This window comes from Carassius auratus, chromosome 21 (genome assembly GCF_003368295.1).
Source record: "Carassius auratus strain Wakin chromosome 21, ASM336829v1, whole genome shotgun sequence".
Lineage (NCBI taxonomy): Eukaryota > Metazoa > Chordata > Actinopteri > Cypriniformes > Cyprinidae > Carassius > Carassius auratus.
Genome location: NC_039263.1, coordinates 18,092,747 through 18,116,315, shown reverse-complemented (window position 1 = coordinate 18,116,315; position 23,569 = coordinate 18,092,747). Strand labels below are relative to the sequence as shown.

At 36.4% G+C, this 23,569-nt stretch overlaps 2 protein-coding genes across 6 annotated transcripts in view; one reads left to right on the top strand and one right to left on the bottom strand.

Moving 5' to 3' along the window:
- Positions 1-2,683, bottom strand: part of LOC113038782 (splicing factor, suppressor of white-apricot homolog) — an 86,221-nt gene extending 83,538 nt beyond the window's left edge. For 2 of the 5 annotated variants that reach the window (XM_026196427.1, XM_026196432.1), the window contains exon 1: positions 921-1,943. The gene's annotated coding sequence lies outside the window, so the exon portion shown is untranslated. Of the gene's footprint in view, positions 1-920; positions 1,944-2,311 lie in introns of those variants that run through there. The other 3 variants (XM_026196428.1, XM_026196429.1, XM_026196431.1) reach the window with 3 other exon arrangements.
- A 2,891-nt stretch (positions 2,684-5,574) lies between these two features.
- Positions 5,575-19,442, top strand: LOC113038781 (macrophage mannose receptor 1-like). Its single transcript, XM_026196426.1, has 12 exons — positions 5,575-5,790; positions 13,334-13,717; positions 13,815-14,162; positions 14,757-15,125; positions 15,210-15,605; positions 15,865-16,239; positions 16,331-16,675; positions 16,853-17,221; positions 17,613-17,999; positions 18,224-18,232; positions 18,471-18,547; positions 19,060-19,442. The coding sequence occupies exons 1-12, from the start codon at positions 5,766-5,768 to the stop codon at positions 19,138-19,140; spliced, it is 3,165 nt and encodes a 1,054-aa protein (XP_026052211.1). The 5' UTR covers positions 5,575-5,765; the 3' UTR covers positions 19,141-19,442.
- The last annotated feature ends 4,127 nt before the right edge of the window (positions 19,443-23,569 follow it).

The following is a 23,569-nucleotide window of genomic DNA, read 5'->3' as shown; positions in this document are numbered from 1 at the left end:
GCAGAGGTTACACATCTTGTTTTGGAAATGGTATGGTAAGCTTGAAACCACACCCGAGGTGGAACTGAAAAAAGTACCAGGTACTGTACCCAGCGCAAAACTCTCCAAAAGTGAACCGTAACGTGCTTTACTATGCAATGGAAAAGCACCAATAGTGATCAAGGCCTGTAGGCAAACATGTGTATACATCGGGGGTCTCCTTATAGTCCCAGCTTTTGCCCAGTGAGTGAAGTTGTAGTTTGCTAATTGGTCAGTTTGATGGTCTCACAGTTGGTTTTTAGTCACATGGTCAAGGAAGGATCTTCATCTCACATGATCTTCATCTTATAACCAATTCATGTGTAACCATAACAAAATACTGTTAAGAACTTTGATAATAAATTATGTGCTAACTAGTCTTGATTCAACATTAACATTATTGACATTATTTTCGTTATTGATATAAGTAGCAGTGGGTGGTAATAGAAATGAAATGTAGTATATATATAACATGAAGAAGTTATATATATATATATATATATATATATATATATATATATATATATATATATATACAGAAAATTTTGTAATCTCTTAGTAATAGGTCAAGTATTTGCCTAATGACAATGCTTACTTGAGATATTAATGCAAAAAAAATAAAAAATAATTAAAAAAAGTGTCAACGAAACCAAAATGAAAAAATGTGTCATGACGAAAAATAAGTAATTTATAAATTAACATTTAAAAAGCACTGTAGAAAAAAAAAGTAATAATAATAATAATAATAATAATAATACATATACATATACATATACATATATATATATATATAGAACTAAAAGATAAAAGTCATCGCTTGCACTCGAGCTAACATGAACTTCACAGTTGAATTTGAATAATGCGTGAGGATTGACTGAGCTGATAGATCAATGTGCATTTACCTTGTCTGGCTTCCTCCTCCAGTAGATCAGTGTGCATGGCCAGGTACCTTTCCTCATCACACAGAGCCTCGACAGCTGGTAATCATGATTCCACGAGCCTGCGTCATATTCCGAAAGATCGTGTAAATGACCGCGTCCATCATACCTGCAAAATGAATCACATGGTTAAAGGCAAGGGGAAATTAACATTGGATTACATACAAGATTACATACATGTGATGCACTCCAGGTGGTATACGGGTCAACAGATGAGTGCACTTGCATGATATCCTTACTGAATCCAACTAATTCTTCACTAAAACCATAAAAAGACGCAACAGGCCTGAGTAATGAACCAATTTAAAAAAAAAATGCAAACATCAACTCTCCTCTTACCTTGCATGGTTCAACAAAACATTCCAACCTTTTGAGACAACTCCCATCATCATTCCTAAATATACTGTAAAAAAAGTACATCCACACAAGTCCGAGCACATAAATACCTATCCGTAAGAACCCATATGGAGGAAATTTCCCTGCACTCGCTCCTGTATTCCACTTCTCAGTTCCAGTTTCTTCAGCAAAAGAGAGAAGTGGGTGATGAGGTGGCAATCGGGGCCTGGAGGGACCCCTTAGCCTTAATTGCTGAGGAAATAAGTTCTGTAATACATGATAGAGAAACATACACATACACATTGGAAATAAGAAAACATATCCATGCAGATTAAGGTGGCTCAATGCAACCCGCTGTATATCAACACACTCCTGGTTCGTTATCAATTTAAACATTTGTAAATGCCATGGTTTGCATTTAATTAAATTAATGCAACACAAATATGAACACAGCATATTCCTGAAGTGCTAAGAAGCAGAGGCCTCACATGACCAGTACATTAGATTCATATTCACTTAGTATAATGTACAATAAAGTAGCCATTCATATTTGTATATTTAAATCTTAAATTATATAAGTGAGGGCCAAGTAAGCAAGGACTCCGCTTTGGATTTCAAACATTCCCTAACCCTGCAAAAAAAAAAAAAAAAAAAAAAAAAAAACAGCCAAAGTTGGTTCCCTGTCTCCTGGATGGTTTTAGAGGGGTCTGGACACTTTTAACACTGTTATGCTGGAAGACTAGCTTAAACCAGCTAAGACCAGCAAACCATCTTAGGCTGATCTTTCTTTTGAAACATTTATCAATGCATGGAGCTTACAAATAATCACAATCCGAGCAAGTCATCTTAGATCTGTTAATGTCAAGGTTTTATTTTATTTTATTCACGTTTGGGCATGTAAACATCACACATTGCCATCAGCTCCTCCTTGTGCTGCAAAACAACAAATACATCCAAGGTCCCTTTGGAAGACATTAAGTTGGTTAAGTAATGTTTCCCATTAGGTTTGTTTAACCGACCTATCGATCATGATGTTCTTGTCCCCCATCCATGTGATAAGGTGTTGCCCTGAACGTGGTAACGTTAGATGACCCTCTGATCGTCCCGGAACAGTTTGCAGGCGTAGCCGAACACCAGAAGCTCTGCATACTTGCTGCTGTCGCCCTGCACCTTAGTCGCCTTATTATGGTCCGTATTGCTTCCTCCTCGCCGGTACATTCCTGATAATATCCACAAGACACCCGAAATAAGCGATAAACTGTTAGAAATGTAAAGCCTTTTCTTTAAAGGTGGGAATAGTGGAATAAAATATGTTGGCTAACATCTGCTGCAACACATATCAACACACTCGGAAACAAATATGGCGCGTTGAAGAATGTTGCGTTTCAGAGTCGCAGATTCGTTGCATTGTGTTTCGCGAAACTGAATGCGGTGCTGCTGTTTTTGTTTGTTAGAAAAAAAATATATATGTGTGTGACTGTGTGTGTGTGCGTGTGTGTGTGTGAATATAGTATGTTAGCTTTTATAATATAAACAGTTTTGGTATGCACGTACTAAGATAGATACCAGTCATATTGAAGACGAAAATATTCAAAGTAAAAATTATTTGACCCACGCTGTAAATTTGTTACGTTACTGAACACATAAAACAAGGTCATGTTTTATTTAAAAAATATATTATATTAAGTCTGGTTAGCTATTCTTGTAGGCTACTCTCCATAGGCATAATGGTTTTTACTGTACAAACCGTATTTTCTATTGCACTACACCTAAATCTACCCCTCACAGGCAGGGACATGCACAGACATTTTGAGGGTCAGGGGCACAAGTGGAAAAAAAGGGCACTTCTCATATTTATTTAAAAAATTTTAAACAAAATGTTAAATAGCCTATTAAGGGTGTGTGATATTGACCAAAAAAACATATCTCACTATTTTCTGGGATTTTACAGATAACAAAAATTAGACAATATTTTGTTGAGTGTGTTTTTGTGCTGATATCTTAAGGACTACCATGGCCAGCTGACTTCTAAAGTTATTAATATTCTGCATATTCTGTGTGATGTTCAGTTCAAAGTTTGGGGAAAGTTGTGGCCTAATGGTTAGAGAATTGGATTAATAATCCAAAAGGTTGTGAGTTCAAGTCTTGGGCCGGCAGGAATTGTCAGTGGGGGGAGTGAATGTACAGTGCTCCCTCCACAGAAAAAAGGGCATTTTCTCTCAAGGGAGAAAAAGGGCAGGAGCTCAAGCCCCACTTTAATGTGTATGTGTGCACATGACTGCTCACAGGAAACTTTCTGGGTTTTTGCTTTCTTAAAAAAAAGCTATTAATTTCTATTTTTATCTACAGCAAAGTTAATAACGGCAACAAAACAGGCAGAGTGAAACAAATATGTTATTTCCTATAAGACTGTTAATCATTCAATGATTCAACAGACAAGTGAATAACAGTCACTTTTATTAATTTAATAAACCATGTTTGACTGGGTTGATAGGATTACTGTATTTCATACAAAAGAGAACTGTTGATTATAAGATGACCCAAGCATCTGTAATGTTCTAAGCTCTTTAAAATTAAACCTGCTTATTATTGAATTTAATTAATTCTAATTATAGCTATATAATATAATTATAATTATTTAATATTAATTCAATGTTTATATTTCAGCTTTAATTCTAATGAATCTAAATGTTTTTAATTGTTTTAGTTAATGAAAAAATCTAGTGCGTCCTTGCCTGTTGTTAACAAAAGTAACTTTATTCAGGAAACATTTTATAAAGGATGGTTTGCATAACTTTAGAACTTGTGTTTTATAACTTTCCATAATGCATAACTTCCAATGTTAACACTTGACTTCTGTTTGTTTTTAAAACAATATGAGAGATATGTGAAATTTGCCAGATACTGTACTGTATGTCTGTGGCAATCAAAAGCATGTCACAAATGCTGTTAGTAGAGTTTTACTTGATCTGAAACCACAACAATACCTTAAAATCATGACTTTATATTTATAGTCTTCTGTATATTTATCTCAACAGACACAAAACCTGCAAAGTTGCTCACCTGGACATAACCTAAAGATCATGTTGCACAATATTAAATTTTGGCTATATTTGTCATTTTTAAAGACATGTTTTTGGTTCACATAATGTTAAGAGCTGGATTCCTAAGTGGGACAATTTTGTATCTAGTGCTACCATACATGCAGGACAAAAAATAAAGTTTGATGATACATTTGTTACTTCAGAGCATTAACAAAGCTGTTAGATTCAGGTGGATGGGGGAAATGTCATACATACACAGGTGTTTTTGATTAACGACTGAGATAATCAAAGGTTTTCTATGAGGTTCTGTCATGTGTTTCTAACTTTCAGTTTTCATTTAGCCAGTAAATTGTGAACTTACAGGGTTTGTTTAGACTCTCTTGCACCTTGTTCATCTGGTTTTGCACTAGTACAGACAGTTGCATTCTCTTTGTACACTTTGAACACATTCAGCCTGATTCTGTCTATTTAGTACAATCAACATTAATGCAATAAGAATGTACAAACCAGTCAAAAACAGCCGTGAAAACAATGCAAAGCATAGTGGTGAGATACACACCAGTGTTGTTATAGCAAAAATAAATAAATAAATAATAACAATAATATTAATTAATCTGCAAAAAATTTTTTTATTTATGATTAAAAAAATCATAATAAAAAAAGTAAATCCTGGTCCATTTTAGTAGAGTAGTTCAGATCAAATGTTGCTATTAAATTTAGGTAAACAGTTTGAACACATTCTGAAACAATCTGTGCAAACAAGTCTACATTCAAGCCAGCATATCATATTTCTTTATTTGTTTAAACACATAACCATGACACAAAGACATCTGATACTTAAATTCCTCTTTGGACATAATCTGTATTATTATTCTTTGTATTTTATTTATTTATTTAAGTATTTATGTGGGTGTGTTACTTTGAATTGCTTTCATTCATCATTTGTTTTTTTTTTTGTTTTGTTATACCTCTCCCTGACTAATTGTGGTTTGTGCTGTGCTTTGTCAGGTCTTGACTTTGGTACACAATTCCCTTGTTTTTCATGATATCAAATTCTGGATTCATACTGCTGCTGAACAGAAATTAATTCATGCATTCTTTAATTTACAGCATGTTGCTTACTTTATTTCTAACAGGTTTGCTGATCTTGAGTTAACATACATTCCTATCTATATTTTGTACATATCTGCTAAACACCCTAATGCTGGTAGCTTGTTAGGCGGCCTAACAGGTTTTGTGATTTTAAAGAAGATCCCACCCACATTTTGCAATAAATATAAAGAGAGCCCCAGACATAAACTGATGAGCAAGACAGGGGAGAGACTTGGAAGTCAACAACAATTTTGATAAAATTGGTGCTTAGTTACTTTCTTAACAAATGTATAAATTATCTATTACAATATAACAGGCATAATTTTCCCCCAGAGCCATGTTTTCACTGGTATTATTCTCAGGTATGGAACCTTTTTACTTTATCCTTATATTGATTATTTAAAGCTTCTTTCCCAAAATTTTTATTTTATTTTTTATTTCATATCATCATTTTCTTTTTTGTTCATTTCCAGATTAAATTATATTTTGGTAGGCGGTTCCCTAGCCTTTCTTGTTATCATTTTCTTTATTCATGTTTCTTTTATTTGAGAATGAAGCTGAATTGTAAAATTGATGAGTCCTAATTTAAATCAACATCAACAATGATAAAGATCCTGATGCACTTTTTTATTTATTTATTTGTATAAAAAGCTAGTGTTGAATTTTAATGAAAAGCTGCTGAACTTTAAAAAATAATAATCATTAATATATTCTTCAGTATACAGCAAGACTTTCACTTTATGCTTTTAATGAGTTAAATTTGACAAGTCTGTTAATGTTAAGTTCTGCTTAAAAAAGTTGGTAAGGTAATTATAGGCCACCTATAATATATATAGAAACACACACACACAATGAAGCAGACAGATGAAATGAAGTGAAAATTAGACAGTTGAAACCTCTGGAAGTTTTTGGCACAAAGTTAATGTTGGGATTACAAACACTTGAGCGGATCTAAAAGCTGGACCGTGTGAGTGTGTGTGTGTGTTTGTGTGTGTGTGTGTTTGTGTGTGAGAGCAAAAGTGTGATTGAGGTCGCATGACATTCCTGACATTCCATCATTCAGTTAAATTCAGTTAAACACAATTCAGTTTGAATGCACATCAGTAGTGTAGCCAGAAAAGAGACTCTGGGTGTGTACATGAAAATCTGGGTGTGCCACATTTATTGTCAGATTACTGTGTAAAATTATGGGTTAGGCCTTGAGTCCGGCTGTCCATCAAGCCGAGTTTTTTAGCTAAAAAAAATTAAGAAAGGAACTCTTTCTAGCAATGTGCAATCAAAAATTATCTGTTTATATCATGGACGGTTTATATGCGCGGCAAAGATCTCTGGGGAGCTGCTGGGGTTACAGTCAGCTGCTGTTTGCTGATTGGTTGGCAGTCCGAATGTCGGCAGATATATTTTAATAAAATTAATTTAAAATGTAAATTATACATTTTAACATTTTTAGCATTAATGCACCATATATTGGATTCTTATTTCTGTGCCCCTAGCCCTGAGAGTATGATTTAGAATGTTCAGTGGCGTCACAGAACTGCCAGATTCAAACAGCTTTCGCGCTTTGGCTGCAGGCGGCAAGGAAGTCAACCGGAAGTTGAAGTCGGCCGGGTGCCGCCATCTTGTAGCAGAACTTCACTTGCGTTAGCATTCCCATTGACTCCCATTCATTTCGGGGTCACTTTGACAGCGAATAACTTTACATCTGAGGCGTTTAAAGACACAACAATGTATAAAGGGCTCCATTACCTTCTATGTTACATTATGGCCCCATAGAAACAGTTTTTGTAAAAATAGGCTAACGATTGTATCATCACCACGCGACTCTCTGTCTCATTACCATACAGACAGGAGGAGAAGCTCACAGGCAATTAACTTAATATGGCGTACTGGCGTTACATTTTAAAATACTATACAAAATAATTAATCAGAATACTTACTCCTGCTCACTCACGACAAAGAACTCCCCGCTCAAGCTCGCACAGCTACTAGAAAATTTACATCTGTCAGACAGGTTGCTGATGTCATCAAGCTTAGTTTGAGTCTGCCGTCAGAAACGGAAGTGCTAAAAACTTGGGCTTCACTTGTCTCAGTTGAGTTCCAATGGGGTCGTTGTGTCCATTTCTTTTACTGTCTATGGTTGGCTGGCACCATACAGTCCATATGGCTGGCACTGAGCCAGAGATTGACGCGCTCAGCGCTTGTCATATATCACAATGAATATGCAGTTTTCAACCACATAATGTTTATTTTAGGTTTCATACATTTAAATATACTTAATCACTTGTAAAACAATGTAATTGGTAGTTTGTAAAATACACACTGATGACTATGGAAGCAGCAAAAACTATCTAATCAAATGTAATTTGCCGACTGTTTCCTCTATTCTTCGTCCAGTTCAACAGCCACTTACTTTCATGTATTTCGCGAGAAACTCGGGAATTCAAGTGCTGTACGTTAAATCCGTCTGACCGGTCTCTGAATTGCAGAGCTCATCTCGTTATAGATCAAGATAATTTATAAAGGTTTTTAAACGAAGAATCGGAATATAAGATAGTTGACATGGTAAGCAAGTTGGTGTATATATTTTAATAAAAAATGAAAGACTAAATAAAACGAATAGTGATACATCTGTTAGTTATTGTGGCTGTGGTGTGTCACGTGACAATCATGACGCATCGCCATGGAAACAGGCGGGTCAGTTAAAATATATATTTTCTAAGTAAACAACAATAGCCCAAGTTTAGTAAAAAAAAAATATTGAGACTATAGACGGTTTCATATAATATACATAATATACACTACTATTCCAAAGTTTGGGATAAGCTAGATTTGATTTTTATTCAGCAAGGATGTGTTAAAAGGATAAAAAGTGATAGTAAAGACATATTGTTAGAAAATATTTCTATTTTGAATAAATGCTGTTCTTTTAAACTTTTTATTAATCAAAGAATCAAAGACACAAGTTTCAACACCGACAACAAATCAGCATCTGAAGGATCATGTGATAATAAGAACTGGAGTAATGATGCTGAAAATTCAGCTTACACATGAATAAACTATATTTTAATATTAAAATAGTAAACCAATATTAGAAATTTCAATAATATTTCACAATATTACTGTTATCAAATAAATACATCCTTGATGGGCATAAGAGACTCCACTAAAAAACAAGGTCAATTATTTATTAGGTTTATAATATAGGCCTAACATAATATAATACAGGGTAATATAATATAAAAACAAATTGAAGCATTTAAACTCATAGAATAGAAAACAAGCTGAAGCATTTAAACTGAGAACTTTACGTTAAATATATTTTAAAAAGTTAACATGAATTCTTATTAAGTAGTTTACACAATACAAAGTGTGTGACTGTAAAAATGTTTTTTACCGTTCTGTACCCATCATCCACTATTTCCACCACTTAATCAAGCCTCTATTCTTTAATACATGAGGATGTTTTATTTCACGTTCATTGAATTTCTTCCTCAACCATTTAAGTATTCCGTAGTCTCAGCCTGAAATGTCACGCACACGGACCACTGGCTAAACGTCTGATGCATATGGGACACAAAAGTGGAAACACTTCAGGAGTGTCGAAGTCATCACTGGATTGGTTGAATTCTACAGGATTCCTGTGAGACATGTGTCGTGTTCTTTAATGTTCCGACTGGAAACAAAGATACCGTGGCAACAAACCCTCTCACGAAAGAAGAAAGCCACAATGTTTACAACTGTGATAACAAGCGCTTATCAGGATAAACTAAACGCTGGATTTTCAAAAGTATGTTCACAGCATATAATCTTTATAATATGTCTGAGAGTTTTACACACCGGTCTATTATAGTGGCGACATTTCCACACCTCAAAACGTGACACTGAATGAAACGAACTGTGATTGGTTGTTTGACATGTCGGTCAAACGGCCTCATGGGTGAGCCTTGGCCAAAGAAAGCTGCCATGAATTGGTTTCAAAACTACTTAAAGTATAAATGTAAAAGTAATGTAAGGAAAAAAATATCCATTAAGAACAAAATCTTAGGCTGAGCCACAGGGGCCTATTGTGCACTACCCCATCTCCTCAAAAAAAAAAAAAAAATTCTAAAGGCCATAGGCCATAATGACTATAATGTAATATTAAAATGTTCATGTTGAACAATTTGGGATGCACTAGGCTACCTGTTTCAGCTGCATATATGCCCTCTGAAATTGAACGCACTTTAGTACAATGCAAATACATTAAAGAACTAGAGATATGATGACTAGTTGCCTATAAGTATAATATGTAATTTTGCAAAAAGTCAAATTTCAGAGGCACGTCATCAATAACCTTTAATGGAATGTAAATGTACATCCAAGCTTAGCTGCAGGAATCTGCGAGGGCAATGGACAAGAAAATCGGTGTACCCAGGGCAGGCTTAATAACAATTACCCTTGTATAGTTGTCTATTTACAATAAACATTAGTGCTGTCAAAATGAATGATTAATCCAAGTGATTAATCAAAAAATAAAAAATGAAAAATAACTCATAATCCGGATACCTTCTTGATTGATACCTTCCTGTATACGTCTGCTGTCCAGGGTTGGGGGGGGGGCTAACGAGTTACACAGTTGGTATAGCCTACTTATCACAACATTGCCAATCGCAAACGCTAATTTATTCAAATGTCTTGCTACCGAACTACCTACAGTAGCTTAATTTGCGGAGGAAGAAGAGAAAGCACCCATTTGATAAATGAGCAAGTTAAAACCTCTTAGCCTGCACCCCAACGCGGGCATCCTCAACACCCCTCAAATTGCACGTCAATGTTTACGAATAGATTAAATGAAACAGGACAAATTTAATTTTGACAAACTATATATCATTATAAAGATCTAAGCCTCAAGCATCGACGACAGATCGGCACGGCATGGCATGGTTTTGTAGCGTACAGTGTCACAAACAGAATGAGACGATCCACCAGAAAAAAAAGTGAAAGAAAAGCTGAAGATTTGTTTTATGTTGAATGTCCCCCATAATGGGGGGTGCTGGCTTACAGTTTAAGTTGAGAAATAATATCTTTTAAGAAATATATTTTTTGATAAACGAACCTAACACTGGCTATGTCCTTGCTGGAGTCATGTGCAGGTGCGATGGATCGTGTACAAACCAATAGGGTGTCGGAATGGTATATGTTTATACTTTTCATCCAATCACAATCAAATTCACTTCATCCAGATGGAGCTATTTATCTGGATAGTTTTTTGTTTTTTTTTGGAATGATGACAAGCCGGAACGAAAACAAGCCGAAATGAAATAGCAGTAACGAACCTATTATTAAAATGTAAGGAGTACAAAGTACAGATAATTATGTGAAAATGTAAGGACTAGAAGTGAAAAGTCGGCTGAAAAATAATTATTCCAGTAAAGTATAGACACCCAAAATTTCTACTTAAGTAAGGCAACGAAGTATTTGTACTTCGTTACTTGACACCTCTGCTAGTTGGTGGCAGGAGGTAGGCCTATTAAGGAATGCGCATTCTCATTATAGAGAACATTTAGTTGAATAAAAATCAGTTCGGTTGGAGATGAGTCAGCTTTATAAAATTCCCAGTTATTAATTATTGTCTTCAGAATGTGCATTTCTTGTTTGTAATTCCACCATTATAAATCTTACATCAAAACTACTGCTGCTTTTCCTGGTCAATGTGTAACAACCATTTGGCTTATGTTTAAGATAATTTCCTTAAATGTGATGTATGTAAATTATTGACTTTACTAAATCATAAAAATACCATAATATGTTTGCAGATATTTAAGAAACCTGCTAACTTAACATACTTGTTTATCTGAAAAACAATGCTACAATCAGTTATTCTCCTTTGAAAATGTGTGTAAAAGCAAACCTCAGGTACGTCCAATGAAGAAGGATGGAGATAAGTGCATATTTTTGATAGATCATGACACACCAGTCCTCGGACTTGGCCTGTGCAAGCGTGCTGAACTTCAGTCCCCTGACTGAGCCGATCAACAAGCACAGATCTAAAAAAGGACACAACACCTCATCCTTCCTCGGAACAGTGAAGTACCGGCTGTGAGTAGTGAAGGACCCGGAATCTGCAACCCGAGGAGGGACCACCTCGATGGCCTCCGCATTACATGGAGAAAGATGAATGCTGCAGCGAGCTCTGCCTCAGAGGACAAATAACCCCTCGGAGCGTGCCTGGTTAGAGAGCATGCAGCAGCAGTGAGCTCTGCCTCAGAGGGCAAAGAAACCACAGCGCGGGCTTCCAAGCCTCGAGAACGAGCTCTAGATCTAGTGAACACAAGTGGAGATATGACGAGCCGTCTCTAACCCGTTCGCCAGATCATGTGCGATTCCCGCTATCGCGGTCGCCGGAGTGCCTCAGCAGCAGCACGACCGCAACTGCAAGATCGCGTGCATGAACACACCCCACGGAGCGTACACGGCGAGAGCAGAGCGCTTAACGGCGAGAAAAGCACAATCAGCTCCCTGAGAGCCGACTGCGTGAACTCCACTCATCATTAATGCTGGTTATTATAATATTAGGCATAATATGCTTGTGTAACAAGTGCTTGTGCAGCTGATGCTTGTGCAACTGGCAAGCCCATCGACGCTTTCCACATCAGTCTCCTCAGAGAAAGACAGGCAGTGCATCGCACCCTCTTACCGGGGAGAAAGTACCGCAAACGTGGTCTTCCAAACCCCCAAAAGAGGGCGCCGGATCTGGTGGTTAAGAAAGAAGATAGAGACTTGCCCATCTACATTCCCTCCAGTGGATCCGAAAGCGAAACCTGTGAACACAACCACCGATCCGCCTCGCGAAAGTGGGGCTGGCACCACGGGAAACGCCAGTGAAGGCTCCTTCCTCAAAGATAGCCTTCTGAGAGTGAAGCAAAATGCTCGCATTGCAGCCGTCAACTCCACCGAGAGCTGATACAGCGCGTTTCAGACAACACAAGAGCAGGGTGTGTCCCTAACCTTTTTTTTTTTTTTTTGCTGGCAGGGAAAACACACAGCCTGAACGCCCAAAACTTCTCTTGATTGAAGCTTTGACAAATTAAGTTTATCAGTGGACAAACGGCACTAAATAAGACTCACAAACAGATTAACAAAGACTAACACACACACACAGCGCTTGGTGAAAACAGAAGGCTGGTTGCCGGCCTCGCTTCCTAGTCTCTGACATCACCCGCCTATGTCGTCTCGCCTATCCAATGGACTGATTACACACGTTATTCAGAGATGTCACACTGGAGGCATTCCCCAAAGCGTTCTCGACGCAGCTCGAGTTCCTGAAGAGGAACTAAACAAAACACTTGTTATGGTCAAGGAAGGAATGAAAAAAAGTATGCAGTTTTGACCTCATATAGATACCGTTTCACATTATAGAAATAAATGTTTCTATCTTGTCTTCTTTTGAACTTACAGGTCATTTTGAGAGTCACAGTGGTGTATCTTAGATGAATATTATTGTTTATGGTGGTTTGTGGTTTGGACCTTATACTAACACTTATCAGGGTAATTAAAGGTCAATTTTCACTGCCATTATAGAAATGTATTTTCTTGCGGACTTCCAGTGTTTGCTGTGTGCATGTTACCATTAAGTCCAGAAGACCACAGGGTGTCCCATTCGTCATGTTTGCTTTCAGAAGGGTGCACACAAAGGCCACTTTTCCGGCAACTATGCACCCTAGATGCACACTTTTGCCAAGCCCACATAAGGCGAGCTCCACAGCAGACTTCTACACAAAAGTCAAAGTGTAATTTCATCATGAAAGTGTGGAGAAAGAGGATTTGGGACAGGGCCTCTAGTATCTGATAATGGACATACATAACTGAGATAGTATCATGTGTTCATGTGATCTCAACATAAGACAACTTCTGTGTTATTAACAGGTTTCTTTACCCTCACAATGTGTGCCCCTCAGTATGTATTTGTGAATGAATCCAAGACTTGGGCAGAAGCTCAGAAATACTGTAGAAACAAATACACTGATCTGGCCACCATTGAAAATGACCAACAAACGATACAGTTGATGGACACAGTGAATGATGATTCCACTGATTTGGCCTGGATTGGACTCTATGATGATCTGAACAGTTGGAATTGGACTCTAGAGGACAGCGATTTCTTCAAGGCTGAAGAGAAAAACTTCAGGAACTGGTATAACCAAGGACCAGAGAATTCTGGAGCACAAAGTCTGTGTGTTTATATGAACAATGGGATATGGTATGCAGCAAGCTGCTCCGATGCATTTTATCTTACGGTCTGCTATGATGGTGAGCTGTTCCTTTAAAATACTTAAGACAGTGAACAAAACTGGAAAAAACTAAACCATCCTTTCTCTAAACTAAATCTGATATTCATATTTTTCAGGAAGAGAAAATGCCAGTGCTACTTATGTTGTCATTTACCAGTACAAAACCTGGACTGAAGCTCAGAGTTACTGCAGAGAACATCACACAGATCTCATCAGTATCAGAAATGAGGTTGAAAACCAGAAGATCCAGTATTTCTTACAAAATTATTATAATTATTATTACAGTGTTTGGATTGGACTGTACAGAACCAGATCTTGGTCAGACCAGAGTAACTCTTCATTTACTTACTGGAGCACGTGGCAACCAGATACTACAGGGACCTGCACTGCAGTGTCATTTAGTGACTCTGGGAAATGGACTGATGAAAACTGCAACTATGCATTTCCCTTCTTTTGCCACAATGGTGAGTCGATCTCAAAGATCATTCAGACCAAGGACGATACACTAACAATAGCAAGAAAAATACACAGCACAACAATTACAACTGTAAAGTTCACAACTATAACAACCATAAGGAAAGATATCACTTTTGGAATCCCTTTTAGAATGATTTTTTTCTAGCTGATGGGTGATAAAAACTTTTGACAATTAGCCAATTACAAGTCGCTGGAGCATTTAAAGTGGTAGACAACATTACTGCAGTGTTCTTAAAATAAAGACACTTTTATTGTGTAGTATGGACGCTAATGTATTTACCATTATAGTTATCATTCTTGGTGTGAATGGCCCTTTAATAGGTTAATAGTTCACCCAAAATGTCTTCAGTGGAATGCAATAAATAAACAAATAACTTAAATGTTATTTATTAAATGTCTTCTTGGATGCTCTACAGTAATTGTAATTGATGAGTAATTGATGACAGAATTTTTATTTTGGGGTAAACATCTTTTTGTAATTAACATTAACTTCAGATTTTGGACTCCACTGAATATTTAGGATACTTTGATATATTAAAAAAACACACAAATAAAACTTCATTTGTTTTTTCTATTGATAGCATCAGCATCATCCCGTCAGTATCATTTTGTGAATGAATCTAAGACCTGGACTGAAGCTCAGAGATACTGCAGACAGAATTACTCTGATCTGGCCACCATTGATAACATGGAGGAAATGAACAGCCTGATTAACACAGTTAATGGGAGTTACTATGGTTCAGCCTGGATTGGACAGTATGATGATGTGAACAGCTGGAGATGGTCACTGGAAGACAATGATTTCTATCAGGAAGCAGAAAGAGATTTCAGGAACTTCTATCATGAACCAGACAACAGTGGGGGGAACGAACTGTGTGTCTACATGAGTAATAATGGAAAATGGTATGATATATCATGTGACAACACATTGCCATTTGTTTGTTATGATGGTAAGGACGTTATTATTATTATTATTTTATTATTTTTCAGTGAGACCAAATGAACATATACATTTGTCATATTTCATATCTCAGGTCTAGACACTGCCACACAGAATTACATTTATATTTATGACTGGAAAACCTGGTCAGAGGCTCGTAGATACTGCAGAGATCATTACACAGATCTTGCCAATGTGAGAAATCAGACTGAGAACCAAAGGATCCTTGAGAGAACATATCAATATGGATATGGATATGGATATGGAGTCTGGATTGGGCTGTACAGAAACAGAGTTTGGTCAAACAGACAGAATACTACATATCAAAACTGGAGGCCACAAATTCCTGGGTCACAGGCACAACCAGATAATGGCAATAATCAAAACTCTGAGTATGGATATCAGCACTGTACTGCTGTATCATTCAGATATTCAGGCCGATGGACAGATGAGGTCTGTGTATCCAGCATGCCTTTCTTCTGCTACAGCAGTAAGTTCAGTTGCTTTGTTGGATGCCATTATTTGCCAGGAATGAGAAAGACTTTAATCTCCATTCTCCAACATGAAAGATTTCATTTTTCCAGATGTAAAACAGATTTAATGCATTATTTACCGGAAAATAATTAATTGACTACTAATTTGTACAATGACAATTTCTTCACAATATCATGGTTTATTGGTATACCAGTGACCAGTTCATGGAAAATTTATTATTATTATTTTTTTCTGTGCTGTAATTCAATTTACAGGAACCTGCACACAATCTTCATGCACCCGTCAGTATCACTTTGTGTCTGAATCTAAGACCTGGATTGAAGCTCAGAGTTACTGCAGACAGAACTACACTGATCTGGCCACCATTGATAACATGGAGGAAATGAACAGACTGATTAAAACAATACATGGGACTTACTTTGGATCAACTTGGATTGGACTCTATGATGATCTGAACAGCTGGAGATGGTCTCTGGATAATGCAGCATTAGAGGGAGGTTTTAAAAGCTGGTATGTTCAGCAACCAGTGAACTCGTATGGACAGAGTCTGTGTGTGTACATGTCATATTATCATGGAACGTGGAGTGAAGCCCCTTGCTACTCTACCTTATCATTCATTTGCTATGATGGTATGTAATACAGCTGGACGTTTAACCTTTAATTTGAACTATTTATTTCCGATTCCCTAATATATTACATATTTTAATTGTTTCCACACAGGAAAAGTGAATGCTAGTACAAGTTACGTGTTTGTTTACCAGTACAAAACCTGGACTGAAGCGCAGAGTTACTGCATAGAACATCACACAGACCTCGTCATTATCAGGAATGAGATTGAAAACTACAGGGTTCAGTCAATAATTCCATATAATTCAGCTGTTTGGATTGGACTGTACAGAACCAGGTCTTGGTCAGATCAGAGTAACTCTTCATTCAGTAACTGGAGGACAGGACAGCCAGATAATGCTGGAAACAGTGAATACTGCACTGCAGTGTCATTTAGTGAGTCTGGGAACTGGACAGATGAAAACTGCAACTTTGCATTACCTTTCATCTGCTACAGTGGTGAGTAGATCTTAAGAGTGAAAAAGTCAATTGTGCCATTTTAAAATAGTGAGACAAAGTAACAGATAAGAATAAATTGTATTATAACATCGTAAATTAAAGGGTCTGATAAAATTAAGGTGTGCCATGATTAAACGTGTTTCTTTTGTATCACCACATTTTTCTCCACCCTGACAGCATTAGCATCATCCCGCCAATTTCACTTTGTGAATGAGTCTAAGACCTGGACTGAAGCTCAGAGTTACTGCAGACAGAATTATTCTGATCTGGCCACCATTGATAACATGGAGGAAATGAACAGCCTGATTAACACAGTTAATGGGAGTTACAATGGTTCAGCCTGGATTGGACTGTATGATGATGTGAACAGCTGGAGATGGTCACTGGAAGACAATGATCTCTATCAGGAAGGAGAAAGAGATTTCAGGAACTTTTATCATGAACCGAATAACATTGCTGGGAATGAACTGTGTGTTTTCATGGATTATAGTGGGAAATGGTTTGATTATTCATGTGATAGTTATTACCAATTTGTCTGCTATGATGGTAAGACATTCCAATTTAATTTTTTCTTTTTTTTTTTTCTTTAAAAAAAAAAAAATTTACATATTCAGTTTCCTTCGTGTAAAACTCTAATTGCTAAGTCAAAGTCTCAGTCAACATTACTGTCATTGAAGTAAAATCTCTGGAACATGTCTTAGCTTAGTTGGCCAGGATCAAAAACCCAATGTACCACCCAAAAACATCAGGTTTATGAGTGTTATGTTGATGCAAGCAGACACTTGTAGCAAAATATAGATGTTCAATGCAAATTGTAAGCTTAAAGAGGAATGGTAAATGTCTGTGTATTGTAAATATAAATGTATGCATTTAAAAGATGGATAGCCAGATGAAATAAGCAATGAACTGACTTATTAAATTAAAGTTTTTATTTCAGGTAGAGAAAACGCCACTCAGAAATATGTCTATGTATATCAGGGGATGACCTGGACTGGAGCTCAGAGCTACTGCAGAGAAAAATACACAGACCTGGCCAGTGTGAGGAATGAGACAGAGCGTCAACAGATACTGAGCATTGCACACAGTTATGGGTATGGATATATATGGATTGGTCTGCACAGAAACAGACTGTGGTCAGATCAGAGCAGCTCTTCATTCACATATTGGCTGTCATACACTCCCGGGGCTGCTGCACAACCAGATAATGGTGCATATGTTCAGGGAGAGCAGGGATCTCAACACTGCACTGCTATGTCTTTACAATATTTTGGCCAGTGGACAGATGAGAGATGCTTTGCAAGTTTGCCTTTCTTCTGTTACAGTGGTGAGCAAATATACCTAGTACTATAATTAAGTAAAAGAATAAACATCAGGCTGTTCCACACAAAAACAAGAAAATATAGATTTAAATGTGGATTCTGTGAAATAAAAAGAATCAAAAATCTGCATAATAAGTGTAACATATGATAGTGATAAAGTTTTGCTAATGCAAGCCTTCTGTTTGTTTGTTTTTGCTGAACCTGATGACCATCACATCATCCTATTCAGATGAGTACGGTATGTTTGAGTATATTTGTTTCTAGTGTTTTCAGTACATTAATGCACTGTAAATATTTTGGAGTTTTGAAGTTTTATGCTTACATTTAACTGGGACTAAAACATAACTGAAATTTTGTAGCAAATTAACAAAATGTTTAGTTTTGACCCCTAAGTCTTTTACAGTGTGGGTGTAATAATTGTTAATTTTAACACCTGACCTGTTCCATCTTTTATTATTGTTATTATTATTCATCAGTGATGGGAATGCGAGTAGAAGTTACAAGCCTGGAAAATTTATCAGAGTCTCAGATCAAAGAGCTTGTGATTATACAGGTAAGTCAAAGTCAATATGACTCATTTGCATATCGTCCCCTTGGAATTATAAGGTTCTATCTGCGTTCTGAGTAGTTTTGAGATATTGAGCTTTAAAATTTTTGTGTTCCATAGACTTCTTTAGATAGAACCTTTTTGTTTTTTTCAATAAAAAAAATCCCAAAATGTACACAACTTAAAATAAAACATCACATAATGTAAATAAATTGTCACAGAATAAGAATATGTGAATAACTCAATTTTGACAAAAATGTCAGATAGAACCTAATAATTCCAAGGGGACGATATGGTAATGAATATTTACCATGTTTTTACATAAACTTATTTAACACTTTATTTAGTTTATTGATACTACATAAAATTATCTAAATGAACATGGAGGCAACTAGGAAACAGTCCAATAAATACTTTTAAATTTGAATAATAAATCAAATTAATTAATTTGATACTTAAACAATATGACTGACATATCATATCAGTGCATGACTGTCATAAACCTCATATATTTTCAGTTACAAGAGGAGATGATGAGGCTCGGACTTCCCAAAAACGTCACCATGAATTTAAGAGGCTATCGTAAGATCAAGCCATGACAGAGGATGTTCCAGTGGACCTATTAAATCAGTAAAGGGCTTTGTATAAAAATGAATGTAGCTTGATTGATGGAAAGTTGGGCTTATAGTACAGCGATACATAATCAATAGTTTCTCATATAAAGGCATATCAGGCGAAAACAATAACATTATACTCATTATAGCAATGATTTTACATCAATATGATCTGAATACACAAAAAAATATATAAGATGATGGGGGAATTTGTGGTTGTCTTGAAGTTATGTATACCAATGGTACTGAATGTTGAGTCTGTAAAATTAAATAAAGTTTGACATTTTGATAGGAGGCTGTGGTTGTTTTGTGGGTCTAGTATAGTACACAGGTTTTAGTATAGTTTTAGTATAGTACATAGGGATAAAAACATGATATCAGAATCAGAATGAGTGTTTTTGCCAAGTGTGTTTTCACACCCATAGAATTTGTCTTGGGTGTCAGGAGCTTCCAATACAGAAAGTGATAGTGCAGACATACATACAATTTAATGTAATAAAACACTAATAATAAAGAGAATAGATAATAAATTATAAATAACAGTAAAGTAGTAATAATATAGAGAAAAAGAAAATGTCAACATACAGAATTTTGAATTTGCACATGTGCTATTATTAAAGTTTTGATAAGTTATTTACAGATGTAAAGTCCTGATTTTTCAGGTGGGATATGGCCTAGGGAAACAAACTGTTCTTGTGTCTGGCTGTTTTGGTATTCAGTGCTCTATACGACTGGCCAAAGAGCAACAGTTCAAAGAGGGAGTGTGAGGGGTCCAGGTTGAGCTAATTTTTCTCACTCTGGAGGTGTAAAGTTCTCAAAGGTTAGACAGGGTAGCACCAATAATCTTCTCAGCAGTCCTTGCTGCCCATTGTAGTTTCCTGATGTCTGATTTGGTAGCTGAGCCAAACCAAACAGTTATAGATGAACACAGGACAGACTCAATGCTGGCAGAGTAGAACTGTTTCAGCAGATCCTGTGGCAGGTTGAACTTCTTCTGCATGGCGAAGGAAATACAGCCTGTGCTCTGCCTTTTTCACAATAGAGTTAAAGATATAGTCAAGGATAGTGAACATAGCATATTCTTCTCCTCAGTTTTAGCTAGTAAGGTGTTGAAGTGCATGTACTATAACTAAATACATCATGTGCAAAAATAAGAAATAATATGGACATATAAAACAAAACTTTCCTGTTTCCCACTTTGCAAATATATGTTTTCTTTACAGAGACATACAACACAGATGGAATATAAAATAAAGAGTTTTCATTTTTCCTTTACTAATTATTAAGATGTAGCCAACAATTAAGATGTAATTTTTCACCTTAATTATTTAATTCCTAAAGATTTTCAATAAATACAATTAAATACAGTGTCATGGGTAAACTGGATGTCAACTGGAGAGTAGCTGTCAGTACTAATTTAAGATACCAAACACCTTGAGATGAAAGCAGGTGAGAGTAGATGGCTGCTGTCAGGGAAGCAGTCACATAAGTGCAGTCAAGATAGATAGTTCTCACTTCTCGCAGTGGATCAGACACCTACGAGATCAAAAATAGATATTGTGTGATTCACTATAATGTTCTTCGTTGCTAATTTAATGTAACTTAAATAAAAAAATAACAATTTCACCTAAACCCTTGTGGGTTGTTCAAATTCACTATCCTTTTTTGATTTTTTTCAAATACATCAAGGTAAATGCACAAAGGTCTCTCTCACACAATCTCTCTCTCTCTCTCTCTCTCTCACATACACACACACACTATAGTTTGCTGTTACACTCCATATAACTCCATATAAAAGCCAGAAACTAAGCTTTTTTTTCCACAGGTGTATCTAAAGGGTTAATGTTCCCACCTAGTGATCAACATGTGGATTCAGGTGACTGGTGTAAGAAACTGGCACTGTGAAACTGCGAACCGTTTGGGGATCTCTGAGAATTGAGGTAATTTTAAAATGATATTTTGACAAAATGACAATGTTTTTTAACCTTGGATGGATTTAAACTTAATGTACAGGACTTATAAACAGTGATAGGAAGCTTAGAATTTTCATCTTACTGGCTCTTTAAAATTTTACTTTGAACCTTATCTAACCCTAAAAGATGCATGTCAATACCATAGATTAATATGTACTCAAATACTATTAATATTTTATGGGTAAAATAGGGTACAATGATGTCACTTTGAGGGAACTGCCCCAGTGCCAGTTTCTTACACCGGTCACCTGAATTCTTTTTTTGCTCATTTCAAAACCTAATTTTAGAGCTGGTAACAGAGGATTGAGCCATTGATATGCAGACTAATGCAGTTATAAAAAAGAGATTGTGATGAGCATGTGAATTACTTCAGTCTGTGTGTCTTTCAGCAATGTTTGGCAGCAGTCCCTCAACTAATATCAAAACTGTATGTTTAACTGCTTCATGAACAGCACTTTGCTAGCTCACTATTGGGTTGCAAAATTTTTTTCTTGATAAATCTGTGAGGCAGCACTGACAACAACTTTATCTGTGGAAGTTTAAATGTCCATTGTTAGTGCTTGACTTCTGCTGTTTTTAAAACTGAGCGATGTGTTTTTGTATATGATTTGTCATATATATATATATGTGTGTGTGCGTGTGTGTGTGTGTGTGTGTGTGTGTGTGTGTGTGTGTGTGTGTGTGTGTGTGTGTGTGTGTGTGTGTGTGTGTGTGTGTGTGTGTGTGTGTGTGTGTGTGTGTGTGTGTGTGTGAAAAATTAAAGCATGTCACAAAAGATAATATTGGAACTGTAACATTCCTTTAAAATCCTGATTATGTGAATGAATCGATTTATCTCATAGTTTAGGTCAGATATCATAGTAGGAAATGTCATGACTTGGCATCTTGCAGGACAAAAAAAGTTGTGTGACAAGCAAGTTTGATGACGCACTTATTATCTCAGAACATCATCAAGGTATTTGACTTGTCATTTATTTTACTAGTAAACTTCAGACAGCTCTGACAACTCTCTAACAGCTCACAAACTATATTTGTCCTACTGTAGTCACGATAATCTTGATGGGTTCTTCAGAGGATTTTTTTTTTCTTGTGTTGTTAAAGGGGTCATATGACGCTTTTTAAAGATCATTATGTTGTGTATTTGGCAGAGATGGGACCAAGTCACACATGTGCAAGTCTCAAGTAAGTCTCAAGTCTTAACCTTCAAGTCTCAAGTAAGTCCCAAGTATTTTTTTCTTGGGCAAGTCAAGTCAAGTCAAGTCACAAGCTATGTCAAGTCAAGTCCAAGTCAAGTCACCTTAATATTGTTATTTTACCTGCACTCTAAAAACGGCTGGGTTATTTTTTAACTCAAAATGCTGGGTTGAGTCTGTTGGGTCATTTTGTTGGGTTATTTAATTTCTTTTTAAACACTTTTGGGTAGTTTCAGTTTACCAGGTGTTGGGTTAAACCTGCTGGGTTGCGTCGCTGGGTTGTTTCAGGCCAGCGCTGGGTTATTTAACGCGCCTTGAAGATGTTTAAATCGCTCCCCAACGGTCATTTTGGAAGAACAACGGGGCAAAGCCACGGCTTTCTACTGTTTTAAGGTAAGTTTATTTAATGTTTTCAATAATAATTATTTTAAATTGGCAGAATTATAACTTTTTTTTGCAGCAACAATACTGTTAAACGTCTACAGGCCAACATTATTTACGTTAAATGATGAACTGTTTACCTCAAACGGCCAACCTACGTTACGTGACTCGCATACTCGTGTTAAGGTATCTGAGACGACAGATTAATACAGTTTTATTAAGTTTCAGACAGTGACGGATGGCTGAAATATGCGAATACCTGTGAAAATAGACGAAAAAGTAGTTTCTAACACTGAAAGCGAATTTGATATTTAAGTGAGTCAAATGAGTTCAAAAAGTGAATACGACTTTCTGCTCTAATGTAAACGCCTGCAGTTGTCCATATCGACATGTAAATCATAGAAATTACGTAGAATATAGTCGGACTGCAGGTCTAAAAGAACCGACGACCCAGTACAAATAAACCGGTTCAGTAATCCTCGAACAAAGTGATTCCCGGAAAATAATCAACGTCTCAGGGCATTTCAAACTGCGCGCACGCACAGCGATTGACGTAGGCCGCGTTAGTGAAGTGATTTGATGCTTTTGTGGTTTATAAAGTCTTTTTACATACAAATTATAATTCAAAATGTGTTTTTTTCCTGTCAGAAAAGCGCATGGATACATTTGTGAGAGAAAAACTCGTCGAGTGCAGTCTTATTGAGGCGTCTAACGGTACGTTCGTGTTTATTATACATTTTACATAATTGTTTGTCTGTGATAATCAACTAACGTTAGCCCTCATGTAACTTAAACGCACATATATTTGTATTTCGTGCTATAGTTAAAGCTGCACCAGAATGTACCTAATTTATGAGCGTAAACATC

Bases quoted from the DNA above. Each gene is read 5' to 3' on its own strand.
- LOC113038781 (XM_026196426.1), top strand. From the start codon at position 5,766: ATGTTTTCACTGGTATTATTCTCAG. The intron at 14,163-14,756 runs GTGAGTCGATCT...TTCTATTGATAG, and splicing joins TCCCTTCTTTTGCCACAATG to CATCAGCATCATCCCGTCAG. The intron at 15,606-15,864 runs GTAAGTTCAGTT...TTCAATTTACAG, and splicing joins GCCTTTCTTCTGCTACAGCA to GAACCTGCACACAATCTTCA.